The sequence below is a fragment of the Sebastes fasciatus genome, chromosome 22, assembly GCF_043250625.1.
Source record: "Sebastes fasciatus isolate fSebFas1 chromosome 22, fSebFas1.pri, whole genome shotgun sequence".
Classification (NCBI taxonomy): Eukaryota; Metazoa; Chordata; class Actinopteri; order Perciformes; family Sebastidae; genus Sebastes; species Sebastes fasciatus.
Window position 1 is genome coordinate 21,897,494 of NC_133816.1, and position 25,147 is coordinate 21,922,640.

General features: G+C 37.9%; 2 protein-coding genes across 2 annotated transcripts; both read right to left on the minus strand.

Annotated features, from left to right (window-relative positions):
- Window positions 1-13,940: 13,940 nt before the first annotated feature.
- On the minus strand, window positions 13,941-15,822 carry LOC141760507 (ladderlectin-like). Its single transcript, XM_074623363.1, has 4 exons — window positions 15,692-15,822; window positions 15,404-15,538; window positions 15,207-15,318; window positions 13,941-14,078 (listed from the first exon to the last, which is right to left on the minus strand). Exons 1-4 carry the CDS (start codon window positions 15,788-15,790, stop codon window positions 14,011-14,013), a joined length of 414 nt encoding a protein of 137 aa, XP_074479464.1. The 5' UTR covers window positions 15,791-15,822; the 3' UTR covers window positions 13,941-14,010.
- Window positions 15,823-17,989: 2,167 nt separating this feature from the next.
- LOC141761223 (galactose-specific lectin nattectin-like) lies at window positions 17,990-24,380 on the minus strand. Its single transcript, XM_074624554.1, has 5 exons — window positions 24,284-24,380; window positions 22,656-22,765; window positions 22,368-22,502; window positions 22,171-22,282; window positions 17,990-18,159 (listed from the first exon to the last, which is right to left on the minus strand). Exons 1-5 carry the CDS (start codon window positions 24,336-24,338, stop codon window positions 17,990-17,992), a joined length of 582 nt encoding a protein of 193 aa, XP_074480655.1. The 5' UTR covers window positions 24,339-24,380.
- Window positions 24,381-25,147: the final 767 nt, after the last annotated feature.

The window sequence follows — 25,147 nt, forward strand, 5'->3', positions numbered from 1 at the left end:
AAAACTATGTATCTAATGAGGCCAAATACTAAATATTTTAAAATTTTGCACAAAAACTAGAGGACACAGAATTTTTTTTAGAGGTTTATCAATAAATACATATATATATATAAGCCCTACACTGAGTCTTGCTGTGCATTCATGGAGTACTTAAAGTGACTGATTGGGGTGGAACTAGGGATGTCCATAATTAACCGTTTAACTGTTAACCAACATTAAACATTTTAATCGATTAACGCTATCGGTTAAAACGGTTAAAAGCAATGTTAATAATTAACTCAAAAGCTGAGCGGCTCAGAGGAGCGGCTCGTCACCTTAAGAGGCGGAGCCGGAGTTGCAGGATACAGGAAGTCGGCTCCGGTCTCTCCAGCTTGCTTGAGTGGAGCGGAGGAGTTGTAGTTTCATAGCATTTATTCACCGACAAATAAACTGTACACACACTGTCTGCTACACCTACGTGGGACTCAGTTGTCTGTTGTCCTGATACAACGCAGCTGGTACACCGCTGCATGCAAGGCACAAATCTTGTCGGTTAACGGTTAAAACCGGTTAACGAGGGTCGGTTATCGGTTAAGAACATTTTTCAAAATTAGCATCCCTAGGTCGAACGATATGTTTTTTTCAGGATTGATACCGACTATTAGCAATCAGGGAGACCGATAACCAATATTGTGAACCGATACACATTTGCAGTGAAAATGAAAATATTGGCTTAAAAAATGGGAACAACATCAACTCCAACCCAAAACTTTGAAGCAGAAAAGTTCAAATTTGATATTTTATAACTTTATGACTGACTCCATCAAATGCTTTGCACAAACCTTCACCTGCCTGGCCAAGCTAAAGAGGAAGTGGTTTCAGTGTGCCAATTTGTCTTGAAGCCAATGGAATGATATATTGTCAGTTGTCCAATAGTTAGTTTAATGTGCCTTGTCCGTTGGAAACCAACCTACCGACCATTATCATCACTTGTACTGATGTCTGCATTGATAATTCTTTAACCATAACCCTGCTAAGACCTCAGGAAAAATCCTTTCTCACGCTCTATATATATATTTACCTGAATAGTTCATCACCAGACAATGTCCAGTCCCATTATTATTATCAGGCTGTCCTCGATCCCAGTTGTCGTACAAAAAAGGTTTACCATCAATCCAGAACCAGGTACCCTCCTAGAAGATCAGAATACAATAGACAGTATGGTTTAAACACTCTTTTTAATTTGTTGCTTTACATTGTGTTTAATCAGTGACATACCTGTTGTGCATCAGTGCCTCCGAGCCATGCCTCTGTATCGTTCGAAGTGACACTATGTACCACATTCTGAATATTGTTGTACTGATCGCGGTTGTTCGCTGATGGAAGGTTTCCACCATAGTCCTGACAATGTCTCTATAAAGGATAGAAAGAGTGGAATGGTGTGGAGACACACAAATGACACATTACATATCAAGTAATGCAAAGACAGAAATATGTCAATTAACAACATGTGTAACAGCAGAATGGACGCAGCATAGAAGCATTCTGCACTGAACAGCTGATTACCTCAGCATCAGCCCATTTCATGCGATTTGGAATGTAGAGGAAACAGTGACCACTCCACTCAGTCCAATTAGTGGGGCAAGGTAAGGACCTCTTGACCATGTGACTCTTCACTGAAAAAACATTTAGAAAAGGTCTGAACATGGATGCACCAATGTAGATTTGAGTGAAAACAGAAAAGTTTCAGCTGTGAAACCAAAACAACGAGGTGAAAGACACTGTGCAGAGCTGAACTCACCTTCTTGAATGAGCGGTCCTGTCCTCTCACCTGGCTCTGCCTCTGGAACAGCTGGAAATTTGACACAGCATTTAGTGACTCGGTTCATGTGCTGCTGTTACTCTACGTTCACAATAATAGCATTCAAACGCTATTTGCTCCCTATTCATTCCAGTGAAGAAGGACAACACGTGGTTACTTCCGGTTGTAAACTAACTGAATAATCAGCAAAATGCGTGTAAAGTATGAAAAGTAAAAGTATTCATCGTGCAGTAAAATGTTCCGTGTCAGTGTTTTACTATTATTTATGATGTTTCTGGATTAATATTACTGCTGCATTAACGTGTATGTTGCATTTTTATGGAGCTTTTTTCCTATCTTTACTCAGGTCTTTCAATTTGAGAACATGACTCATTGATTTCACGATCAGATTTTGCAATGCTTTCCCTCAAAACCCTGTCCTCGCACTCAAATAGCCCCTACTCGCGCTTAAATTTGTTCTGCTTCTGCTCAAACTGTATGCTTGCACTCAAGATATATTGTTGCTTGCACAGATTTCATGCACTCCAGCTTCAGCCCTTGTCCTCACACTCAGGCTGTCACACTCTACATTTGTAAATCCACACTCTTGCTGCTGTTTGATTTTCCTTTACTTTATTAATGTATTTATTTTTATGAATTTCAAAATGTATTTATTTATTTTCTATTTATTTATTTATATTTGCATTCATTTTTAATTTATTTTTAAATGTGTGTATTAGTTTGTGTATTTATGCATTTAATTCTGCACGATTTTCCCATTGCATTGACCCCTTATTTATTTCCCTAATCTTATTTGTTTCTGTATTCTTTTCTTTATACATTTATTTGCATATTTCTTACTACAGTGAAGAAATGCAAAGGGAAAATCATGCAGAAATAATTACATAAATACACACATTTAAAAATAAATATAAAAAATAAATAAAAAAGTAAATAAATAAAAGAGTAACTGCAAAATAAATAAATACATTTTAAAATGAATACAAATAAATACATAAATAAATAAATAAATAGGAGTAAATAAAAACAAAGATAGTAGATAGAGTTGTTCCGATACCAATACCAGTATCAGAAATGTGTCCAACACTGGCCAAAATTCGGGATCGGGAATCAACGAGTACGTCAGTCTATGAACTGATTCGATACCAGGGTTTCCGCCAGCCTGAAATGACTCCCCACCAGGCCAAAGCATCGGAGAATTATACATTTTTAAGATGTTTTTTAATCTAAACTGTATTATACAAGTAGCAAACTCCTTTAAGAAATAACTCAGTGCGTAGGTTGTGTGCTTAACGTTAGCAAGTGTCGTGTTTGCGGTCAAGAGAGAGACAAAGAGAGCGAAGGAGCGAGTGTGTGTGACGGAGTGACAGTGAGATGAAGTCAGCCGTAATAGCTGTGAGCGTAGCGTTGCAGTGTGTGTACAGTTTAGACTGTCGTCGGTGAATAAATGCTACAACTCCTCAAGACACAAGCCAAGTTTCCGTGTCTTGTAGGTTTTTTTTCCATACATGAATCGGCGCGTCAGCCCAGCACGGCAGGGATTTACGTCTCCATTACAACAGCTGTGACTAATGGCCGTTGTATTTTTATTTAAAAGCTTTTACTATGATGGGTTTTCATCACCAGCAGCTTAACACGACTCATATGCAGCTGAAAAGCGAAACAGTAAAATAAAGCAGATATTTTAAAGTACAAACAGGGAAGCAGGAGATTCTATTAGAAGCTACAAAGGTACTGAGAGCTGAACACACAACGTCTTTCTCACTGGTCTCCTGCATGCTTGTTTGTGGGGGGTTACTAAATAGCAAGCTGCTAAAATCTGTTAAACAAGGTACAAGGATGTACGTAAAAGAGTACAAATACTTGCAAGAACTGAACCTGAACCGCAACTTCAGGTATCGGAACATCTCCAGCTGTAGATGTTTAAGGCTGTGCTAATTTTAACTCCTTTATATAAACTGTTGGATAAGACAAATTGTAATCTGTAAAGTAAAAAGTACAAGATGTACAAGTCAACACTCACCATCAGCTCTGGTCAGAGCCATCACGGCACAGACGAGTAGAGACACAGTCAGCATCTTCGTGGATGAGATGATGATGATGATGATGGTCAAAATGATCTTCAACAAAGTGAAACAGACGTGAGAGTTATACTTCTGAAGAACGTGAGGACTAGAGTCCATTAGAGGAAGTAGAGATGATGATAAGAGAGATGAAGCCGACCTTCTGCAGGATTATCTTCTTTCTTGTCTGTCAGCTTGTAGAGTCAGCCTTCCTGTGTGGAGGTGCTGAACAAGAGAAACACCAGCTCTTATATACTGTGAATTATCTAAATCTTTGTTTTCAATAAATATCTCAACGTACTCCCCCCTTGTGATAAAATCAATGGCTACTGTATTTGTACAGGGTCATCAGAACACCACTTGCCACTCTGTTGGTTACTTTGATAGATAAACAAAGTTCGAGCAATGAGACGGTGAAATTCTTGTCTTTCTTGGCAGAGAAACAGGGAAGCATGACACATAAGATTGAAACATAGATATTAAAGTATCATATCAAATGATGAAGTGAAACACATCAGGTACAGTATAGTTCTCTCAACAACAACAACCAAAATCAACGTCCCCTAGTTACTCTAGATAATAAAATAAAGAGACGGAGATCTAAAACTGTCATCAGACTATCAGAGGTAAGTGAGAGTGGACTGACCTTTTAGCCCTAAGGCCCAAGAGGAGCTGCAGATGTTCAAATGCAAAATGTTTGTAACTGTATTCACGTGGAGCAGGGTGCTGCTGAAAAAGACCATTCCCTCTCATTTATACCCATAATAATTTCAATGGCTGTTATCTCTATGATTCGCATTCATAGTTCCTCGTCTAGAAATTGTACTGAACTAGAGAACAGATCCAAAACAAACAAATAAAAGAGCCACGTTTGAAAAGACAACACAAGGTAATTACAGTCACACACACACCACAGTGTAGAGAAACGGTCACCTTTACTGGATGGGTCAAAAAAATATTTCATGGGGAATTATAGTGAGAATAATAATAGTACTAAGCTAGTCATTATGGGGTAGAATTTGTCACAATAAACATGGAGTAATATCAGTGTAATACATTCATAATAATCACAAGGAAATTCTAGAAGAAGCCAAAATTATTGCCAGAAAATACTGAAATTCTTTCTTGACCAAATGCTAATTTTAGCTTAAAAAACATTACCTTGTTATTATAATTAATAACAATTATTATTCATTGTTAAAATAAAACATGGTTATTCCATACACACACATATATATGTACATACATATATATATATATATAAAAGATGTAATCATTTCCAAAATTCACAATATATTTTTATCTTAAGAAATATTCTGTTTCAATGCATATTTACTGGCATTTAGCCTTTCAGAGATTCAGCAGGTTGCTGGGACTGAACACATGGCTTTCAACAGCATGTAAATCCCACTCAGTGCATTTTATTGACAATTTTAACTTTTTTTGGGACCGTAGACATCTATTCAAGGCAGATGGACTCTGTCTAAACAAGTCAGGAGTAAAATTGTTCAACTCCAACCTAATCTACTTCCTGCGTCATTCATCTGTTCCCTCTGCCAAGGACGCGAGACAAGAGGAATCACCACTGGAGGAAGACACAACACAATGTGCCAGGGGACTTCAAGAAGAATCATTTCACCCCCCACCACAAGCCATCCCTTGGATACAGCAGAGACAAGAATCAGCCTCTGTCTCCGCAGCCTGATAAGGATGTTCCTTTACAAAATGTTGCAAGCACAGATTGATATGTGCTGGGTCCAGGCTTCAAGGCTAATGATACACGTGACTGTTTCCAGGACAAGCTGGGGCCCTGTGTGATGAGAGCTTCTTCTATCTCAGTTCTAATAAGTAGTAGAAAAAGAATGGTGAATCTGCGAAGAAACAGGAAGATTTTTACTGATTGTGCAAATTTATCAAATTTAGCATTGATTCCTTGCCAGCCAAACCATGTCCCAAAAAATATTAATAATGCTTCTAGCACATTAAAGCTAGCCCTGTTAAACGTCAGGTCTTTGGCAGGTAAAAGTTTTTTAATCAATGATTTTATTATTGAGCACAAGCTTGATTTTATGTTTTTTAACTGAAACTTGGTTAGACCAAAATAACAGTGCAGCTGTTCTTATCGAGTCGACTCCTCCCAACTTTAGTTTTATGAGCGAAACTAAAATGCATAAGAAAGGAGGTGGAGTTGCCATATTGTTTAATTATTCTCGCCAATGCAAACAGATATCTTATGGACATTTTGCTTCTTTTGAATAGGTCGCTGTTCAGCTGAACTCCTCTTCTCGAGCTTTGTTTCTGAATATCTACAGGCCACCTAAATACTGTGCAAACCTTTTGGATGATTTTACTGAACTGCTGTCTACAATTTGTGTTGACTTTGACTGTGTAGTCATTGTTGGTGATTTTAACATCCATGTTGACAACCAACAGGACAGAGGGACCAAAGAACTTTGTCAGTTTCTTGATAACTATGGAATGAGTCAGCATTTGACGGAGCCCACATACAATAGGGGACACACTTTGGACTTAATCATATCAAAGGGCCTGAACATTTCCAAGGTTGTAGTGATGGATGTTGCTCTGTCTGATCATTCTCAATCTCCATGGAGAAATGCCATGTTGGTAAGAAATTAAAAAAGAGTGTCGAAACAAGTTCATTATGACATCTATAAAGAGAGACTTTGCATTTATAATTCAGAACTGAAAAATGCAAGGCGGTCCTTTCTTCTCTGACATCATCACCAAAAACAATAATAATGCACGTGCCCTGTTTGCTACTGTCGACTGGCTAACAAACCCTTCTGTGTCAGTAGCCTCTGAACTTTTATCCACCAGGGCCTGCAATGAATTTGCTTCCTTTTTCACAGAAAAAATTCACAAAATCAGACAAGCAGTCACTTTCGCCTTATCAGGTACAGGATGTTTGTTGCCCCTGCGTCCACTTAAACCTGGCGCAAATAACATGACACAATTGTATCCAATAAATCAGACATACCTGGAGGAAATCATACAACATCTAAAATCCTCCTCATGCTGCCTTGACATTCTGCCAACAGGCCTTTTCAAAAAAGTATCAGATTGTATGGTCTCAGAGCTTTTACAGATTGTTAATGCATCTTTTGTTTCAGGAGTCTTCCCACATGCCCTGAAAACTGCCATCATCAAACCACTCCTCAAAAAGAACAATTTGGACTCATCGATAGTAAATAATTACAGGCCGATATCAAATCTTCCATTCTTGTCTAAAATAATTGAAAAAAAGGTTTTTCAACAATTAAATAGCTTTCTAGCACTAAACAACTCTTTTGATGTCTTCCAGTCAGGTTTTCGACCTCACCACAGCACTGAGACTGCTCTTGTTAAGGTCTTCAATGACATCCGATTGAACACAGACAGTGGTAGAATTTCGGCTTTAGTTTTACTGGATCTCAGTGCCGCATTCGACACGGTTGACCATAATATATTACTAGACCGACTGGAAAACTGGGTGGGTATTTCTGGCATAGCACTCAGCTGGTTTAAATCCTACCTAAAAGACAGGGACTTCTTTGTGTCTATAGGTAATTGCAAATCTGAGCTGAACAAAATCACATGCGGAGTTCCCCAAGGCTCCATCTTGGGGCCTCTTTTGTTTAACATCTAAATGCTCCCACTGGGTCAGATTTTTGAGAACAACAAAATAAATTACCATAACTATGCAGACAACACACAAATTTACATAACTCTATCACCAGGAGACTACAGTCCAATACAAGCACTGAGTGAGTGCATTAAACAAGTCAATAATTGGATGTGCCAGAATTTTCTTCAGCTGAACAAAGACAAAACTGAGGTCGTAGTTTTTGGAGCCCAAAAGGAAAGATTAAAGGTCAGTGCTCACCTACAATCTGTAATGTTAAAAAGCTCGGACCAAGCCAGAAACCTTGGTGTAGTCATGGACTCTGACCTGAGCTTTAACAGCCATATTAAGACAATTACAAAGACAGCATTCTATCACCTGAAGAATATAGCAAGAATTAGAGGACTGATGTCTCAGCAGGATTTGGAAAAACTAGTCCATGCATTTATCTTCAGCCGACTTGACTACTGTAATGGCGTCTTTACTGGTCTTCCTAAAAAATTGATGAGACAGCTGCAGCTGATTCAGAATGCTGCTGGTCAATGCTGGAACTAAACATACTCCCTGCCCTACACCCATTTTCTCTCCCATAATCCCCCCTCGGCGTCAACCTCGAACAACTTTGGAAAACCATCTCCACAAACAAGACACCCACCACCTCCATCCCCTCCACGATGGAATCAGCCTCTGTCTCCGCAGCCTGATAAGGATGTTCCTTTACAAAATGTTGCAAGCACAGATTGATATGTGCTGGGTCCAGGATTCAAGGCTAATGATACACGTGACTGTTTCCAGGATAAGATGGGGCCCTGTGTGATGAGAGCTTCTTCTATCTCAGTTCTAATAAGTAGTAGAAAAAGAATGGTGAATCTGCGAAGAAACAGGAAGATTTTTACTGATTGTGCAAATTTATCAAATTTAGCATTGATTCCTTGCCAGCCAAACCACGTCCCAAAAAATATTAATAATGCTTCTAGTCTTCCTAAAAAATCGATCAGACAGCTGCAGCTGATTCAGAATGCTACTGCTAGAGTCCTCATTAAGACCAAGAAAGTGGATCATATCAGTCCAGTTCTGAGGTCTCTACACTGGCTCCCTGTCACTCAGAGAATTGATTTCAACATACTGCTGCTGGTTTACAAAGAACTAAATGGTTTAGGGCCAAAATATATTTCTGATCTTCTGCTATGTTATGAACCATCCAGACCTCTCAGGTCATCTGGATCAGGTCTGCTTAGTGTCCCCAGAGTCAGAACTAAACATGCAGAAGCAGCCTTCAGTTTTTATGCATCAAATATTTGGAACAAGCTCCCAGAAACCTGCAGGACCGCTACAACTCTGAGTTCTTTTAAAACAAAGCTTAAAACTTTCCTTTTTGCTGCTGCCTTTAATTAAACCAGATAATGATCTGATACTGCACTAGAGCTTTTACTCTTTTGTGTTTGATTCTATTTTAGCTTCTATCCTAGCTTTTATTTTTAGCTTGTTTTTATTTTCTAATCTTTAATGTTTTTATGTTTTTATGTTTTTATAACTGTTTTAATTATGTCTTAATGTTCTTTTGCACTTTGTCGCAATGTTCTTGAATGTTTATGTAAAGCACTTTGAATTTCCCTGTTGTTGAAATGTGCTATACAAATAAAGCTGGCTTGCCTTGCCTTTCAAAAACAACTTTTTCTCTGCGGTCAAAAACTGTTTGCTGTCCAGTTTGCTGCAAACAAAAAAAGACATGAACTTTTATTAACAGATATTCAGGCTTCATTAGAAAATCTAAATATAACTTTGAATATAAAAAATAACACTCCCTACAGCCCCATTATAAACAATCATAATCTCATATATTCAGGTAACCCTAGCCCGATATGGGTGCTGTCCATGGTGCTTATTTTCCAATATAACCACATAGGGCTGGGCAATGTGGCCTAAATTTTCTATCACAATATTGATTATTTCATATCTCGATAATGATATACTGTATATCAAAATATATTATGTTTTCTGGTAATTCAATAAATAAATAGAATAAATATGAAATAATTACATACTTCAACGAATATTTATTTAGTGTTCTGATATCTACTTGTAGAAAAAAACATCACTAGGAAATGGGTGATTCCTGACCCCCTTTACTTCACCTAAAAATGAACATATTATTATTATTATTATGAATGTTATGTAATGGAACGAACAATTGACTTTCACTCTTGAAATATACGTTCTTTTTTTTCTATAGAGAATTCAATACAGTTGTTACATAAAGAATAAATGTTCCAGTTTTTCATTATAAAAATTGCAGTAAATATATACCACAGTATAAAAATAATAAAAAAATAAAATAAATTATACAACAAATAATAAGTGCAGGGAAAGGAAAATATATAAATAAATAAATAAATTAACCAAAAAAAGCAATCTAATAGTTTTTGCCCAATTATAATTTTTGAGTTTTAAGTTTTCAATAGTAGTCAAGTACATTTTAAAATTAGTATCTTGAAAAGTATAAAAGGAGGGAAGTCTTTAAACCATATAATTTTATGGATATAGTATTTTGCTAGGATATTAATCTAATGAATTATGTATATAAAAATTTAATTGTCTCCTAACATGATAATGTGTTTTGAAATCTTAAAAACATCTTGATTGCTGATAAAGTAAAAAAAATGAAAAACTTTTTATTGGCAGATATGTATGATGTGGTATACAAGATTCAAAAGTATAATATACAGAAAAAAAAAAAAACAAGGTGTATCCAAACATCTAAACAACCCAAGCAGATAAATATGCAGTAAATATACTGTAAAACTGCAGTACGGTATCAATTAGACAGACAAGGGAAAGACACATGAGCAGGTAAATTAATACAACTGACTTAACAGGTGAGTCTCATTTATGAAGCAACACAGAGAGGTTGCTATAATATGAAAAATTAAAGGATGCCATTTCTTAGCGACATGATCATTACATCCTCTGAGTGAATATTTACATCCCAATAGGAGATTTCCAGGCAGAAAGCATTCTACAACGCTCCAAAAGAGTGGTAAAGGCAGTTATGTCCTTTTCTTATATAATTAAGATTGAAGTTGGCATTCCAAAAATTGCCAGAAGAGGGCATAGTTGTACCTTGATCTCTAGAGCAATAGTTAGAATATCAAAAACATAGCACCAAAAATGTCACCAATATATATATATATATAAACTTGATGGAAATTTATGTCTGAAATAAGTGCTGGCAAGTTAAAAAGCACATTTTGATATAAAAAAAGACAAAAGTTAGGAGTTTGTATCAATCAAGGTTTTATTTCAACAATCAGTGATTTTACAGCTGACGTCTTGATGGTGTCTGAATCAGTTTATTATATAGTAAAGTTTATTGTGATCTCACCAGAATCGTGTCGACGCTGTTTTAGGCTCTTCAAACTAAAATTACAAACAAAAACAGTTGTCAGTCGTAAATGACAGCAGAGGTGTTGTTCTCACAAAATGGGTGAATATAGTAATAAAATAAAGAAATAACAAATACAATTTACAAGTTCTCATCTTCGGTCCTACTCTCACCTATGGTCATGAGGGTTGGGTCATGACCAAAAGAACGAGGTCGCGGGTACAAGCGGCCGAAATGGGTTTCCTCAGGAGGGTGGCTGGCGTCTCCCTTAGAGATAGGGTGAGAAGCTCAGTTATCCGTGAGGGACTCGGAGTAGAGCCGCTGCTTCTTTGCGTCGAAAGGAGCAAGTTGAGGTGGTTCGGGCATCTAGTACGGATGCCCCCTGGACGCCTCCCTTGGGAGGTGTTCCAGGCACGACCAGCTGGGAGGAGACCACGGGGAAGACCCAGGACTAGGTGGAGAGATTACATCTCCACACTGGCCTGGGAACGCCTCGGGATCCCCCAGTCAGAGCTGGTTAATGTGGCCCGGAAAAGGGAAGTTTGGGGTCCCCTGCTGGAGCTGTTGCCCCTGCGACCCAAACCCGGATAAGGGATTGAAGATGGATGGATGGAAGTTCTCATCCAGTGTCTCTGAATTCATTGTTCAGTTATCTCTTTCAGTATGCCAAATAGTGAGTTGAGTGGTTTTTGTATCAGAATGACTCTCTTTTCTCTTCCTAGCTGCAACTAACAATTATTTTCATTATCAATTAATCTGCAGACCAATAAATCAATGTATTGTTTGCTCTATGAAATGTCAGAAAATAGTAAAAAAAATCACATTCACAAGGAATCCATCGGTACCAACCATGTCATACTTTGAACAGATACAAAATATGAGATTAATTTGCGATAATGGCGATTAATCATGGATGATAATGCGATTAATCGTGATGAATATAATATTCCGTTTCTACCAACAGATCCCCCGAAATGTTACACACACAGAGGAAATTTCCCGCAATATGTTTTCACTTCCTGCCTTACAACAGCGTCTTCCATCATATCAATTAAAGGGTATTGATCCTATAAACGCTCCTCTCTGGAGAGGCCAGTGTAATCAAACTTCCTCTCAAATGACTCCAGAGCTGATGGAAGATGCCTGAAGGAAAGCAACCCACAGCTCTGACAAACACAAGAGTAGTACTGTGTGTGTGTTTTTTTTAGTTTGTCTTGTTGAAAGGATAGGAGGAGAAATGCATTTCAACAGGGCCCAGTCAATATAATTGAACATGATTATTGATTAAAAAACAAACTAAAAAGACCCAAAAAACAATAAAAGTAACTGAGGGGTTAAAAACTCCTTAAAAGAAATGTGCACTGACAAATAACTGCCAGTACCAATTTAAGAAAAGCTTGTTTAATTTGAAACTGTCATAAGCTGAGTTTTGTTGACGCATGTGATAGTTGCATTTATCCTCTTTATGATATTTTAACCATGTGTTGTTGTTTATCATTTGACCACCTTTAACCATATAACCATTTGATTATTTTCAACAATATTCAATTTCATTATGTCCATTCACCATTTTGAAAACTACTCGTCTTGAGTTACTTTAAAGGTGATTCATTATATTTTACTGTGTGATTTCTATGATGTGGAAGATGAAGGAATGAGGCCTTGAAAATTGAAGAGCTAAACAGTTCTTAGAAAAGATTTGATAAGAATAAGGAAGGTTTTACTTTTGAGTTTTATCTTTATGTTTTACTAGATGTGATTTTTATATCCAAAAAAACAAGCATTTTGATGTGCATTTGTAACTGCGTAGGTAAATCGCAAGTGCTTCAAACATGTAAGGTGTGTGCGTTTATCTCTCTTTTTTGTGAACTTAGCGTGCCAAGTAAAGTTCATGTTCCTGTGTTAACTGTGTGCAAGGCAGGTGCAAAAACCACAAGTTTGCAGAAGCAACAGGTAAACAGGAAAAGCAACTGTTGCAAACAGGAAAACATCTGCTTAGACAGGGTGCTTCTGTTCTGAGCTGGTGCAGAGTTGCGGGCAGAGTACATGTATATAACACATGAAGTTGAACCGCTTCGAGGCTCGCTTTCCTGATGCTCCGAGAGGTAAGTTCAGTGCTCTCCGCTCTACGGCAAACATTACTGAGATGAAGTAAATACCGAGGCCATGCTGTTATGTTATTAAAGGGAGAATCAGTGAACAGAGTTAAAGATGTAACTTTATGTTTGATTGATTGCTTTGAATAGATCGAACAGTAGGCCAGTAGTTTAATAACATAGTTTACTCCAAGTCGAGAATGGAGCCGGCTAATAGCCGAGGAGGAGTTCAGATTGGGGGTACTACGATAACAACGGGACGTTCACACTGAGAACTAGCCGTTTCTCTCGGGAGCTACGGGATCGCTAGCAACCGTGATACTGATCCTTGAGTGTTATAGGCGGCAGATTAATGAACGTGCCGTTTTTGACACTCTGAGGGCAATCGTCTTGTAAGCTCTCGGTTTATAAATAAAATAGGCGGTAGAAGGTATTGAAACAACTCCTAGAAATAGGATCATAGTGGTAGAGGTCTTTCTGACGCTTGTTTTAACAGTCTCTAATTTTAGTTTAGGTTGTCTATATAAACAGTATATACACATGCTGGAGCAAAAAAAAAGAACATACAGTTGTATTTCAGTGGCTTTAAGATAGCATGAACCCGTTTTAGATAATAACTGAATATACAGTACAGTGTATTTGTATATGTGTTTTTAATTAAAAACTATAAAGCTCAACTTCTTCTTTCACCTCTTTTCCTGTTGACAAAACTCAAACTGCATGTTCAGCCTCCCTGTGTGATGGAGATTCATATCCATCACATGTAATTCAAGTTTTGTGTGTATAAATTTGCAATCATGAGACTGACAGACTGGCTTTTTTTCAATGCTTGAGTCTTTTAATTGTGTAGAAGATAAGAAAAACACTCCAGAATGAAAAGGCCAAACAGGCAACATTCATTAAGTAGTTTAACAGTAACAGGAAAGAAGTATAGATTACTACATGCAAGAGGCTACAGATGATGAAGACACAGATAATCACACATCCACCCAACACTCCTGTGGTTGTGATAGGTACTTCATGTTACTCTGTTATCCAAAGAGATATCATAGCTTTTTGGCGCAGACGAACGGCTTTCTGTTATAGCAAGGCTGATCGTCAAATTTGTTCCTAGCTGTAAAAAGACAGAGGGAGTTATTTAGGGATAAATTGTCTGCTTTCTCAGACAATCAATGAACCATAAAAACTATGTATCTAATGAGGCCAAATTCTAAATATTTAAAATTTTGCACAAAAACTAGACAGGACAGTGAATTGTTTTTAGAGGTTTATCAATAAATACATATATATAAGCCCTACACTGAGTCTTGCTGTGCATTCATGGAGTACTTAAAGTGACTGATTGGGGTGGAACTAGGGATGTCCATAATTAACCGTTTAACCGTTAACCAACATTAAGCATTTTAATCGATTAACGCTCTCGGTTAAAACGGTTAAAAGCAATGTTAATAATTAACTCAAAAGCTGAGCGGCTCAGAGGAGTGGCTCGTCACCTTAAGAGGCGGAGCCGGAGTTGCAGGATACAGGAAGTCGGCTCCGGTCTCTCCAGCTCGCTTGAGTGGAGCGGAGGAGTTGTAGTTTCATAGCATTTATTCACCGACAAATAAATTGTACAAACACTGTCTGCTACACCTACGTGGGACTCAGTTGTCTGTTGTCCTCATACACCGCAGCTGGTACACCGCTGCATGCAAGGCACAAATCTTGTCGGTTAACGGTTAATAACCGGTTAACGAGGGTCGGTTATCGGTTAAGAACATTTTTCAAAATTAGCATCCCTAGGTCGAACGATATGTTTTTTTCAGGATTGATACCGACTATTAGCAATCAAGGAGACCGATAACCGATATTGTGAACCGATACACATTTGCAGTAAAAATGAAAATATTGGCTTAAAAAATGGGAACAACATCAACTCCAACCCAAAACTTTGAAGCAGAAAAGTTCAAATTTGATATTTTATAACTTTATGACTGACTCCATCAAATGCTTTGCACAAACCTTCACCTGCCTGGCCAAACTAAAGAGGAAGTGGTTTCAGTGTGCCAATTTGTCTTGAAGCCAATGGAATGATATATTGTCAGTTGTCCAATAGTTAGTTTAATGTGCCTTGTCCGTTGGAAACCAACCTATCGACTATTATCATCACTTGTACTGATGTCGGCATTGATAATTCTTTAACCAAAACCCTGCTAAGACCTCAGGAAAAATCCTTTCTCACGCTCTATATATATATATTTACCTGAATAGTTCATCACCAGACAATGTCCAGTCCCACGATTATTATCAGGCTGTCCTTTATCCCAGTAGTCGAACTTAAAAGGTGTACCATCACTCCAGAACCAGGTACCCTCCTAGAAGATCAGAATACAATAGACAGTACGGTTTAAACACACTTTTTAATTTGTTACTTTACATTGTGTTTAATCAGTGACATACCTGTTGTGCATCATAGCCTCCGAGCCATGCCTCTGGATATTTCTTAGTGATACTCAGTATCACACTCTGAATCAATTGCTGGTCATCGAGGTTGTGCACTGATGCAAGGTTTCCACCATAGTCCTGACAATATCTCTATAAAGGATAGAAAGAGTGGAGTTGTGTGGAGACACACAAATTACACATTACATATCAAGTAATGCAAAGACAGAAATATGTCAATTAACAACATGTGTAACAGCAGAATGGACGCAGCGTAGGAGCATTCTGCACTGAACAGATGATTACCTCAGCATTAGCCCAGGTCTTGGATAGTGGAAAGTAGAGGACACAGCGACCACTGGAATCAGTCCAATCACTGGGGCAAAGTGAGGACCTCTTGACCATGTGACTCTTCACTGAAAAAACATTTAGAAAAGGTCTGAACATGGAGGCACCAATGTAGATTTGAGTGAAAACAGTAAAGTTTCAGCTGTGAAACCAAAACAAAGAGGTGAAAGACACTTTGCAGAGCTGAACTCACCTTCTTGAATGAGCGGTCCTGTCCTCTCACCTGGCTCTGCCTCTGGAACAGCTGGAAATTTGACACAGCATTTAGTGACTCGGTTCATGTGCTGCTGTCACTCTACGTTCACAATAATAGCATGCAAACGCTATTTGCTCCCTATTCATTCCAGTGAAGAAGGACAACACGTGGTTACTTCCGGTTGTAAACTAACTGAATAATCAGCAAAATGTGTGTAAAGTATGAAAAGTAAAAGTATTCATCGTGCAGTAAAATGTTCCGTGTCAGTGTTTTACTGTTATTTATGATGTTTCTGGATTAATATTACTGCTGCATTAACGTGTATGTTGCATTTTCATGGAGCTTTTTTCCTATCTTTACTCAGGTCTTTCAATTTGAGAACATGACTCATTGATTTCACGATCAGATTTTGCAATGCTTTCCCTCAAAACCCTGTCCTTGCACTCAAATAGCCCCTACTCGCGCTTAAATTTGTTCTGCTTCTGCTCAAACTGTATGCTTGCACTCAAGATATATTGTTGCTTGCACAGATTTCATGCACTCCAGCTTCAGCCCTTCTCCTCACACTCAGGCTGTCACACTCTACATTTGTAAATCCACACTCTTGCATCTGTTTGATTTTCCTTTTCTTTATTAATGTATTTATTTTTATGAATTTCAAAATGTATTTATTTATTTTCTATTTATTTATTTATATTTGCATTCATTTTTAATTTATTTTTAAATGTGTGTATTAGTTTGTGTATTTATGCATTTAATTCTGCACGATTTTCCCATTGCATTGACCCCTTATTTATTTCCCTAATCTTATTTGTTTCTGTATTCTTTTCTTTATACATTTATTTGCATATTTCTTTCTACAGTGAAGAAATGCAAAGGGAAAATCATGCAGAAATAAATACATAAATACACACATTTAAAAATAAATATAAAAAATAAATTCAAAAGTAAATAAATAAAAAAGTAAATGCAAAAAATAAATAAATACATTTAAAAATTAATACAAATAAATACATAAATAAATAAATAAATAGGAGTAAATAAAAACAAAGATAGAAAATAGCTCCATACATTTTAATTTTAGTAGATAGAGTTGTTCCGATACCAATACCAGTATCAGAAATGTGTCCAATACTGGCCAAAATTCGGGATCGGGAATCAACGAGTACGTCAGTCTATGAACTGATTCGACACCAGGGTTTCTGCCAGCCTGAAATGACTCCCCACCAGGCCAAAGCATCGGAGAATTATGCATTTTTAAGATGTTTTTTAATCTAAACTGTATTATACAAGTAGCAAACTCCTTTAAGGAATAACTCAGTGCGTAGGTTGTGTGCTTAACGTTAGCAAGTGTCGTGTTTGCGGTCAAAAGAGAGACAAAGAGAGCGAAGGAGCGAGTGTGTGTGACGGAATGACAGTGAGATGAAGTCAGCCGTAATAGCTGTGAGCGTAGCGTTGCAGTGTGTGTACAGTTTAGACTATCGTCAGTGAATAAATGCTACAACTTCTCAAGACACAAGCCAAGTTTGCGTGTTTTGTAGTTTTTTTTTCCATACATGAATCGGCGCGTCAGCCCAGCACGGCAGGGATTTACGTCTCCATTACAACAGCTGTGACTAATGGCCGTTGTATTTTTATTTAAAAGCTTTTACTATGATGGGTTTTCATCACCAGCAGCCTAACACGACTCATATGCAGCTGAAAAGCGAAACAGTAAAATAAAGCAGATATTTTAAAGTACAAACAGGGAAGCAGGAGATTCTATTAGAAGCTACAAAGGTACTGAGAGCTGAACACACAACGTCTTTCTCACTGGTCTCCTGCACGCTTGTTTGTGGGGGGTTACTAAATAGCAAGCTGCTAAAATCTGTTAAACAAGGTACAAGGATGTACGTAAAAGAGTACAAATACTTGCAAGAACTGAACCTGAACCACAAGTTCAGGTATCGGAACATCTCCAGCTGTAGATGTTTAAGACTGTGCTAATTTTAACTCCTTTATATAAACTGTTGGATAAGACAAATTGTAATCTGTAAAGTAAAAAGTACAAAATGTACAAGTCAACACTCACCAGCAGCTCTGGTCAGAGCCATCACGGCACAGACGAGTAGAGACACAGTCAGCATCTTCGTGGATGAGATGATGATGATGATGATGATGGTCAAAATGATCTTCAACAAAGAGAAACAGACGTGAGAGTTATACTTCTGAAGAACGTGAGGACTAGAGTCTATTAGAGGAAGTAGAGATGATGATAAGAGAGATGAAGCCGACCTTCTGCAGGATTATCTTCTTTCTTGTCTCTCAGCTTGTAGCGTCAGCCTTCCTGTGTGGAGGTGCTGAACAAGAGAAACACCAGCTCTTATATACTGTGAATTATCTAAATTTTTGTTTTCAATAAATATCTCAATGTACTCCACCCCTGTGATCATATCGATGGCTACAGTATTTGTACAGGGTCATCAGAAGACCACTTGCCACTCTGTTGGTTACTTTGATAGATAAACAAAGTTCGAGCAATGAGACGGTGAAATTGTTGTCTTTCTTGGCAGAGAAATGGTGAAGCATGACACATAAGATTGAAACATAGATATTAAAGTATCATATCAAATGATGAAGTGAAACACATCAGGTACAGTGTAGTTCTCTCAACAACAACAACCAAAATCAACGTCCCCTAGTTACTCTAGATAATAAAATAAAGAGACGGAGATCTAAAACTGTCATCAGACTATCAGAGGTAAGTGAGAGTGGACTGACCTTTTAGCCCCAAGGCCCAAGAGGAGCTGCAGATGTTCAAATGCAAAATGTTTGTAACTGTATTCACGTGGAGCAGGGTGTTGCTGAAAAAGACCATTCGCTCTCATTTATACCCACCGTGTGTAAATACAGGTTGAAAAATAATTTCAATGGCTGTTATCTCTATGATTTGCATTCATACTTCTGCAGGATTATCTTCTTTCTTGTCTGTCAGCTTGTAGCTTCAGCCTTCCTGTGTGGAGGTGCTGAACAAGAGAAACACCAGCTCTTATATACTGTGAATTATCTATCCATCTTTGTTTTAAATAAATATCTCAACGTACTCCCCCCTTGTGATAAAATCAATGGCTACTGTATTTGTACAGGGTCATCAGAACACCACTTGCCACTCTGTTGTTTTCTTTAATAGATAAACAAAGTTTGAGCGATGAGACGGTGAAATTCTTGTCTTTCTTGGCAGAGAAATGGTGAAGCACGACACATAAGATTGAAACATAGATATTAAAGTGTCATATCAAATGATGAAGTGAAACACATCAGGCACAGTGTAGTGAACTGACCTTTCAGCCCCAAGGCCCAAGAGGAGCTGCAGATGTCCAGGTGCAAAATGTTTGTAACTGTATTCAGGTGGAGCAGGGTGTTGCTGAAAAAGACCATTCGTTCTCATTTACACCTTCCGTGGGTAAATACAAGCTGAAAAATATTGGCAATGGTTGTTATCTTTAGGATTCATATTCAAACATCCTTGTCTGGAAATTCGACTGAACTAGGGAACAGATCCAAAACAATCAAATAAAGGAGCCACGTCACACTACAGTGTAGAGGCAGGGTCACCTTTACTGGATGGGTTAAAACATTTTTCACCAGGAATTACAGTGAGAATAATAATAGTACTCAGCTAGTCATTATGGGGTAGAAGTTTTTCCAATAATCATGGAGTAATGTCAGTGTAATACATTCATAATAATCCAATACCAATAGAACAACACAAATTATTGCCAGAACATGCCGAAATTCTTTCTTGACCAAATGCTCGATTCTGATTGGTCAATCACGGCAGTCTGTAATTTCTCTACAACAGTCCGTTGCTATGGGCGCAGCTCTGATGTCGGACTCTGGCGGATCGTTTTTGTGTCAAAATATTGATTTCTTCAGTAAGTAGCCGTGTAATAAGCGGGATAATGTTAGCGGGTCGTTGTTGTGAAAGAATCCCCTTCAGGGCGATGAGAGTGTCGGGGATTCTTTCACAACAACGACCGGCTCGCTGTACATTATCCCTTACACATTAATATTAACAAAATACTGTTATCATATGAAACCAGAAAACCTAAGGGATCCATCGCTACCAACCATGTCATGCTAACATCTGTAGAAGTAATCCCTTTTTAACTATATAAAAATGTGATAAACAATGATAAAAGTATTAATCCTATAACCCTGTGTTTATTACTGAAACAGCATACAATCATAGTGCTGCTGTATAGACCCCCAATGCTGTAACTCACAGCTGTAGTGATGTAATGCTTGTAATGAATTCAAATCACCTCGCAGCTGCAAGGGGCCCAAAACAAAGAATCTGTCTCTGACATAAAGGATGTCGGTGAGGTACCTAGATCATATGTATGGTATAGGGTATATGCTGATTAGTAAGATATTTTGACAGAGACCAGTAGAAGTGAAGAATATTAAAATGTATGATGGCAGGATAGGAGGGATGAGTTCTTTGTTCCAAGTATATAAGGTTATGATGTAAAGCCCACGGACAGTCATGTCCGGACCGGCTCGGGTTTTGGTTGTGTTTGTGTCTGTTGATATTAAACACAATGAAAACTCTGCTTCTTGCAATATTCTTGTACAGCATCAAGTGATTCATTTGAGTAACCTGTGTTGACTTTCTGACACCATTAAAATTGAACATTGAAGAAAATTGAACTGAGATCTCAGCCGTTCCAGGCCCAAGGCTTGAGATTTCAAGACTCAACACATCCTAAATCACATCGTGTTGTAAAAAGTTTTGCGTGTATTAATGTGCAATCATGAGACTCACAGACTGGCTTTTTTTCAATGCTTGAGTCTTTTAATTGTGTAGAAGATAAGAATAACACTCCAGAATGAAAAGGCCTAAAAGGCTACATTCATTAAGTAGTTTAACAGTAACAGGAAAGAAGTATAGATCACTACATGCAAGAGGCTACAGATGATGAAGACACAGATAATCACACATCCACCCAACACTCCTGTGGTTGTGATAGGTACTGCATGTTCCTCTGTTATCCAAAGAGATAGCATGGCTTTCCTGCGCAGACGAACGTCTTTCTGAGATAGCAAGGCTGATCGTCAAATTTCAGATTATCTGTAAAAAGACAGAGGGAGTTATTTAGGGATAAATTGTCTGCTTTCTCAGACAATCAATGAACCATAAAAACTATGTATCTAATGAGGCCAAATACTAAATATTTTAAAATTTTGCACAAAAACTAGAGGACACAGAATTTTTTTTAGAGGTTTATCAATAAATACATATATATATATAAGCCCTACACTGAGTCTTGCTGTGCATTCATGGAGTACTTAAAGTGACTGATTGGGGTGGAACTAGGGATGTCCATAATTAACCGTTTAACTGTTAACCAACATTAAACATTTTAATCGATTAACGCTATCGGTTAAAACGGTTAAAAGCAATGTTAATAATTAACTCAAAAGCTGAGCGGCTCAGAGGAGCGGCTCGTCACCTTAAGAGGCGGAGCCGGAGTTGCAGGATACAGGAAGTCGGCTCCGGTCTCTCCAGCTCGCTTGAGTGGAGCGGAGGAGTTGTAGTTTCATAGCATTTATTCACCGACAAATAAACTGTACAAACACTGTCTGCTACACCTACGTGGGACTCAGTTGTCTGTTGTCCTGATACAACGCAGCTGGTACACCGCTGCATGCAAGGCACAAATCTTGTCGGTTAACGGTTAAAACCGGTTAACGAGGGTCGGTTATCGGTTAAGAACATTTTTCAAAATTAGCATCCCTAGGTCGAACGATATGTTTTTTTCAGGATTGATACCGACTATTAGCAATCAGGGAGACCGATAACCAATATTGTGAACCGATACACATTTGCAGTGAAAATGAAAATATTGGCTTAAAAAATGGGAACAACATCAACTCCAACCCAAAACTTTGAAGCAGAAAAGTTCAAATTTGATATTTTATAACTTTATGACTGACTCCATCAAATGCTTTGCACAAACCTTCACCTGCCTGGCCAAACTAAAGAGGAAGTGGTTTCAGTGTTCCAATTTGTCTTGAAGCCAATGGAATGATATATTGTCAGTTGTCCAATAGTTAGTTTAATGTGCCTTGTCCGTTGGAAACCAACCTACCGACCATTATCATCACTTGTACTGATGTCGGCATTGATAATTCTTTAACCAAAACCCTGCTAAGACCTCAGGAAAAATCCTTTCTCACGCTCTATATATATATTTACCTTTATAGTTCATCACCAGACAATGTCCAGTCCCATTATTATTATCAGGCTGTCCTCGATCCCAGTTGTCGTACTTAAAAGGTTTACCATCAATCCAGAACCAGGTACCCTCCTAGAAGATCAGAATACAATAGACAGTATGGTTTAAACACTCTTTTTAATTTGTTGCTTTACATTGTGTTTAATCAGTGACATACCTGTTGTGCATCAGTGCCTCCGAGCCATGCCTCTGTATCGTTCGAAGTTGCACTATGTACCACATTCTGAATATTGTTGTACTCATCGCGGTTGTTTACTGATGGAAGGTTTCCACCATAGTCCTGACAACGTCTCTATAAAGGATAGAAAGAGTGGAATGGTGTGGAGACACACAAATGACACATTACATATCAAGTAATGCAAAGACAGAAATATGTCAATTAACAACATGTGTAACAGCAGAATGGACGCAGCATAGAAGCATTCTGCACTGAACAGCTGATTACCTCAGCATCAGCCCAGGTCCTGGCTATTTGAATGTAGACGAAACAGTAACCACTGGAATAAGTCCAAGCATAGGGGCAAGATGGGGACCTCTTGACCATGTGACTCTTCACTGAAAACACATTTAGAAAAGGTCTGAACATGGAGGCACCAATGTAGATTTGAGTGAAAACAGAAAAGTTTCAGCTGTGAAACCAAAACAACGAGGTGAAAGACACTGTGCAGAGCTGAACTCACCTTCTTGAATGAGCGGTCCTGTCCTCTCACCTGGCTCTGCCTCTGGAACAGCTGGAAATTTGACACAGCATTTAGTGACTCGGTTCATGTGCTGCTGTCACTCTACGTTCACAATAATAGCATGCAAACGCTATTTGCTCCCTATTCATTCCAGTGAAGAAGGACAACACGTGGTTACTTACGGTTGTAAACTAACTGAATAATCAGCAAAATGCGTGTAAAGTATGAAAAGTAAAAGTATTCATCGTGCAGTAAAATGTTCCGTGTCAGTGTTTTACTATTATTAATGATGTTTCTGGATTAATATTACTGCTGCAATAACGTGTATGTTGCATTTTTATGGAGCTTTTTTCCTATCTTTACTCAGGTCTTTCAATTTGAGAACATGACTCATTGATTTCACGATCAGATTTTGCAATGCTTTCCCTCAAAACCCTGTCCTCACACTCAAATAGCCCCTACTCGCGCTTAAACTTGTTCTGCTTCTGCTCAAACTGTATGCTTGCACTCAAGATATATTGTTGCTTGCACAGATTTCATGCACTCCAGCTTCAGCCCTTCTCCTCACACTCAGGCTGTCACACTCTACATTTGTAAATCCACACTCTTGCTTCTGTTTGATTTTCCTTTACTTTATTAATGTATTTATTTTTATGAATTTCAAAATGTATTTATTTATTTTCTATTTATTTATTTATATTTGCATTCATTTTTAATTTATTTTTAAATGTGTGTATTAGTTTGTGTATTTATGCATTTAATTCTGCACGATTTTCCCATTGCATTGATCCCTTATTTATTTCTTATTTGTTTCTGTATTCTTTTCTTTATACATTTATTTGCATATTTCTTACTACAGTGAAGAAATGCAAAGGGAAAATCATGCAGAAATAATTACATAAATACACACATTTAAAAATAAATATAAAAAATAAATAAAAAAGTAAATAAATAAAAGAGTACGCCAGTCTATGAACTGATTCGATACCAGGGTACAGCTGTGACTAATGGCCATTGTATTTTTATTTAAAAGCTTTTACTATGAAGCAGCAAAATCAGGAAATGTTGGGTTTTCATCACCAGCAGCTACAAAGTACAAAGGTACTGAGAGCTGAACACACAACGTCTTTCTCACTGGTCTCCTGCACGCTTGTTTGTGGGGGGTTACTAAATAGCAAGCTGCTAAAATCTGTTAAACAAGGTACAAGGATGTACGTAAAAGAGTACAAATACTTGCAAGAACTGAACCTGAACCGCAACTTCAGGTATCGGAACATCTCCAGCTGTAGATGTTTAAGGCTGTGCTAATTTTAACTCCTTTATATAAACTGTTGGATAAGACAAATTGTAATCTGTAAAGTAAAAAGTACAAGATGTACAAGTCAACACTCACAAGCAGCTCTGGTCAGAACCATCACGGCACAGACGAGTAGAGAAACAGTCAGCATCTTCGTGGATGAGATGATGATGATGATGATGGTCAAAATGATCTTCAACAAAGAGAAACAGACGTGAGAGTTATACTTCTGAAGAACGTGAGGACTAGAGTCCATTAGAGGAAGTAGAGATGATGATAAGAGAGATGAAGCTGACCTTCTGCAGGATTATCTTCTTTCTTGTCTCTCAGCTTGTAGCTTCAGCCTTCCTGTGTGGAGGTGCTGAACAAGAGAAACACCAGCTCTTATATACTGTGAATTATCTAAATCTTTGTTTTCAATAAATATCTCAACGTACTCCCCCCTTGTGATAAAATCAATGGCTACTGTATTTGTACAGGGTCATCAGAACACCACTTGCCACTCTGTTGGTTACTTTGATAGATAAACAAAGTTCGAGCAATGAGACGGTGAAATTCTTGTCTTTCTTGGCAGAGAAATGGTGAAGCATGACACATAAGATTGAAACATAGATATTAAAGTATCATATCAAATGATGAAGTGAAACACATCAGGTACAGTATAGTTCTCTCAACAACAACAACCAGAATCAACGTCCTCTAGTTACTCTAGATAATAAAATAAAGAGACGGAGATCTAAAACTGTCATCAGACTATCAGAGGTAAGTGAGAGTGGACTGACCTTTTAGCCCTAAGGCCCAAGAGGAGCTGCAGATGTTCAAATGCAAAATGTTTGTAACTGTATTCACGTGGAGCAGGGTGCTGCTGAAAAAGACCATTCGCTCTCATTTATACCCACCGTGTGTAAATACAGGTTGAAAAATAATTTCAATGGCTGTTATCTCTATGATTCGCATTCA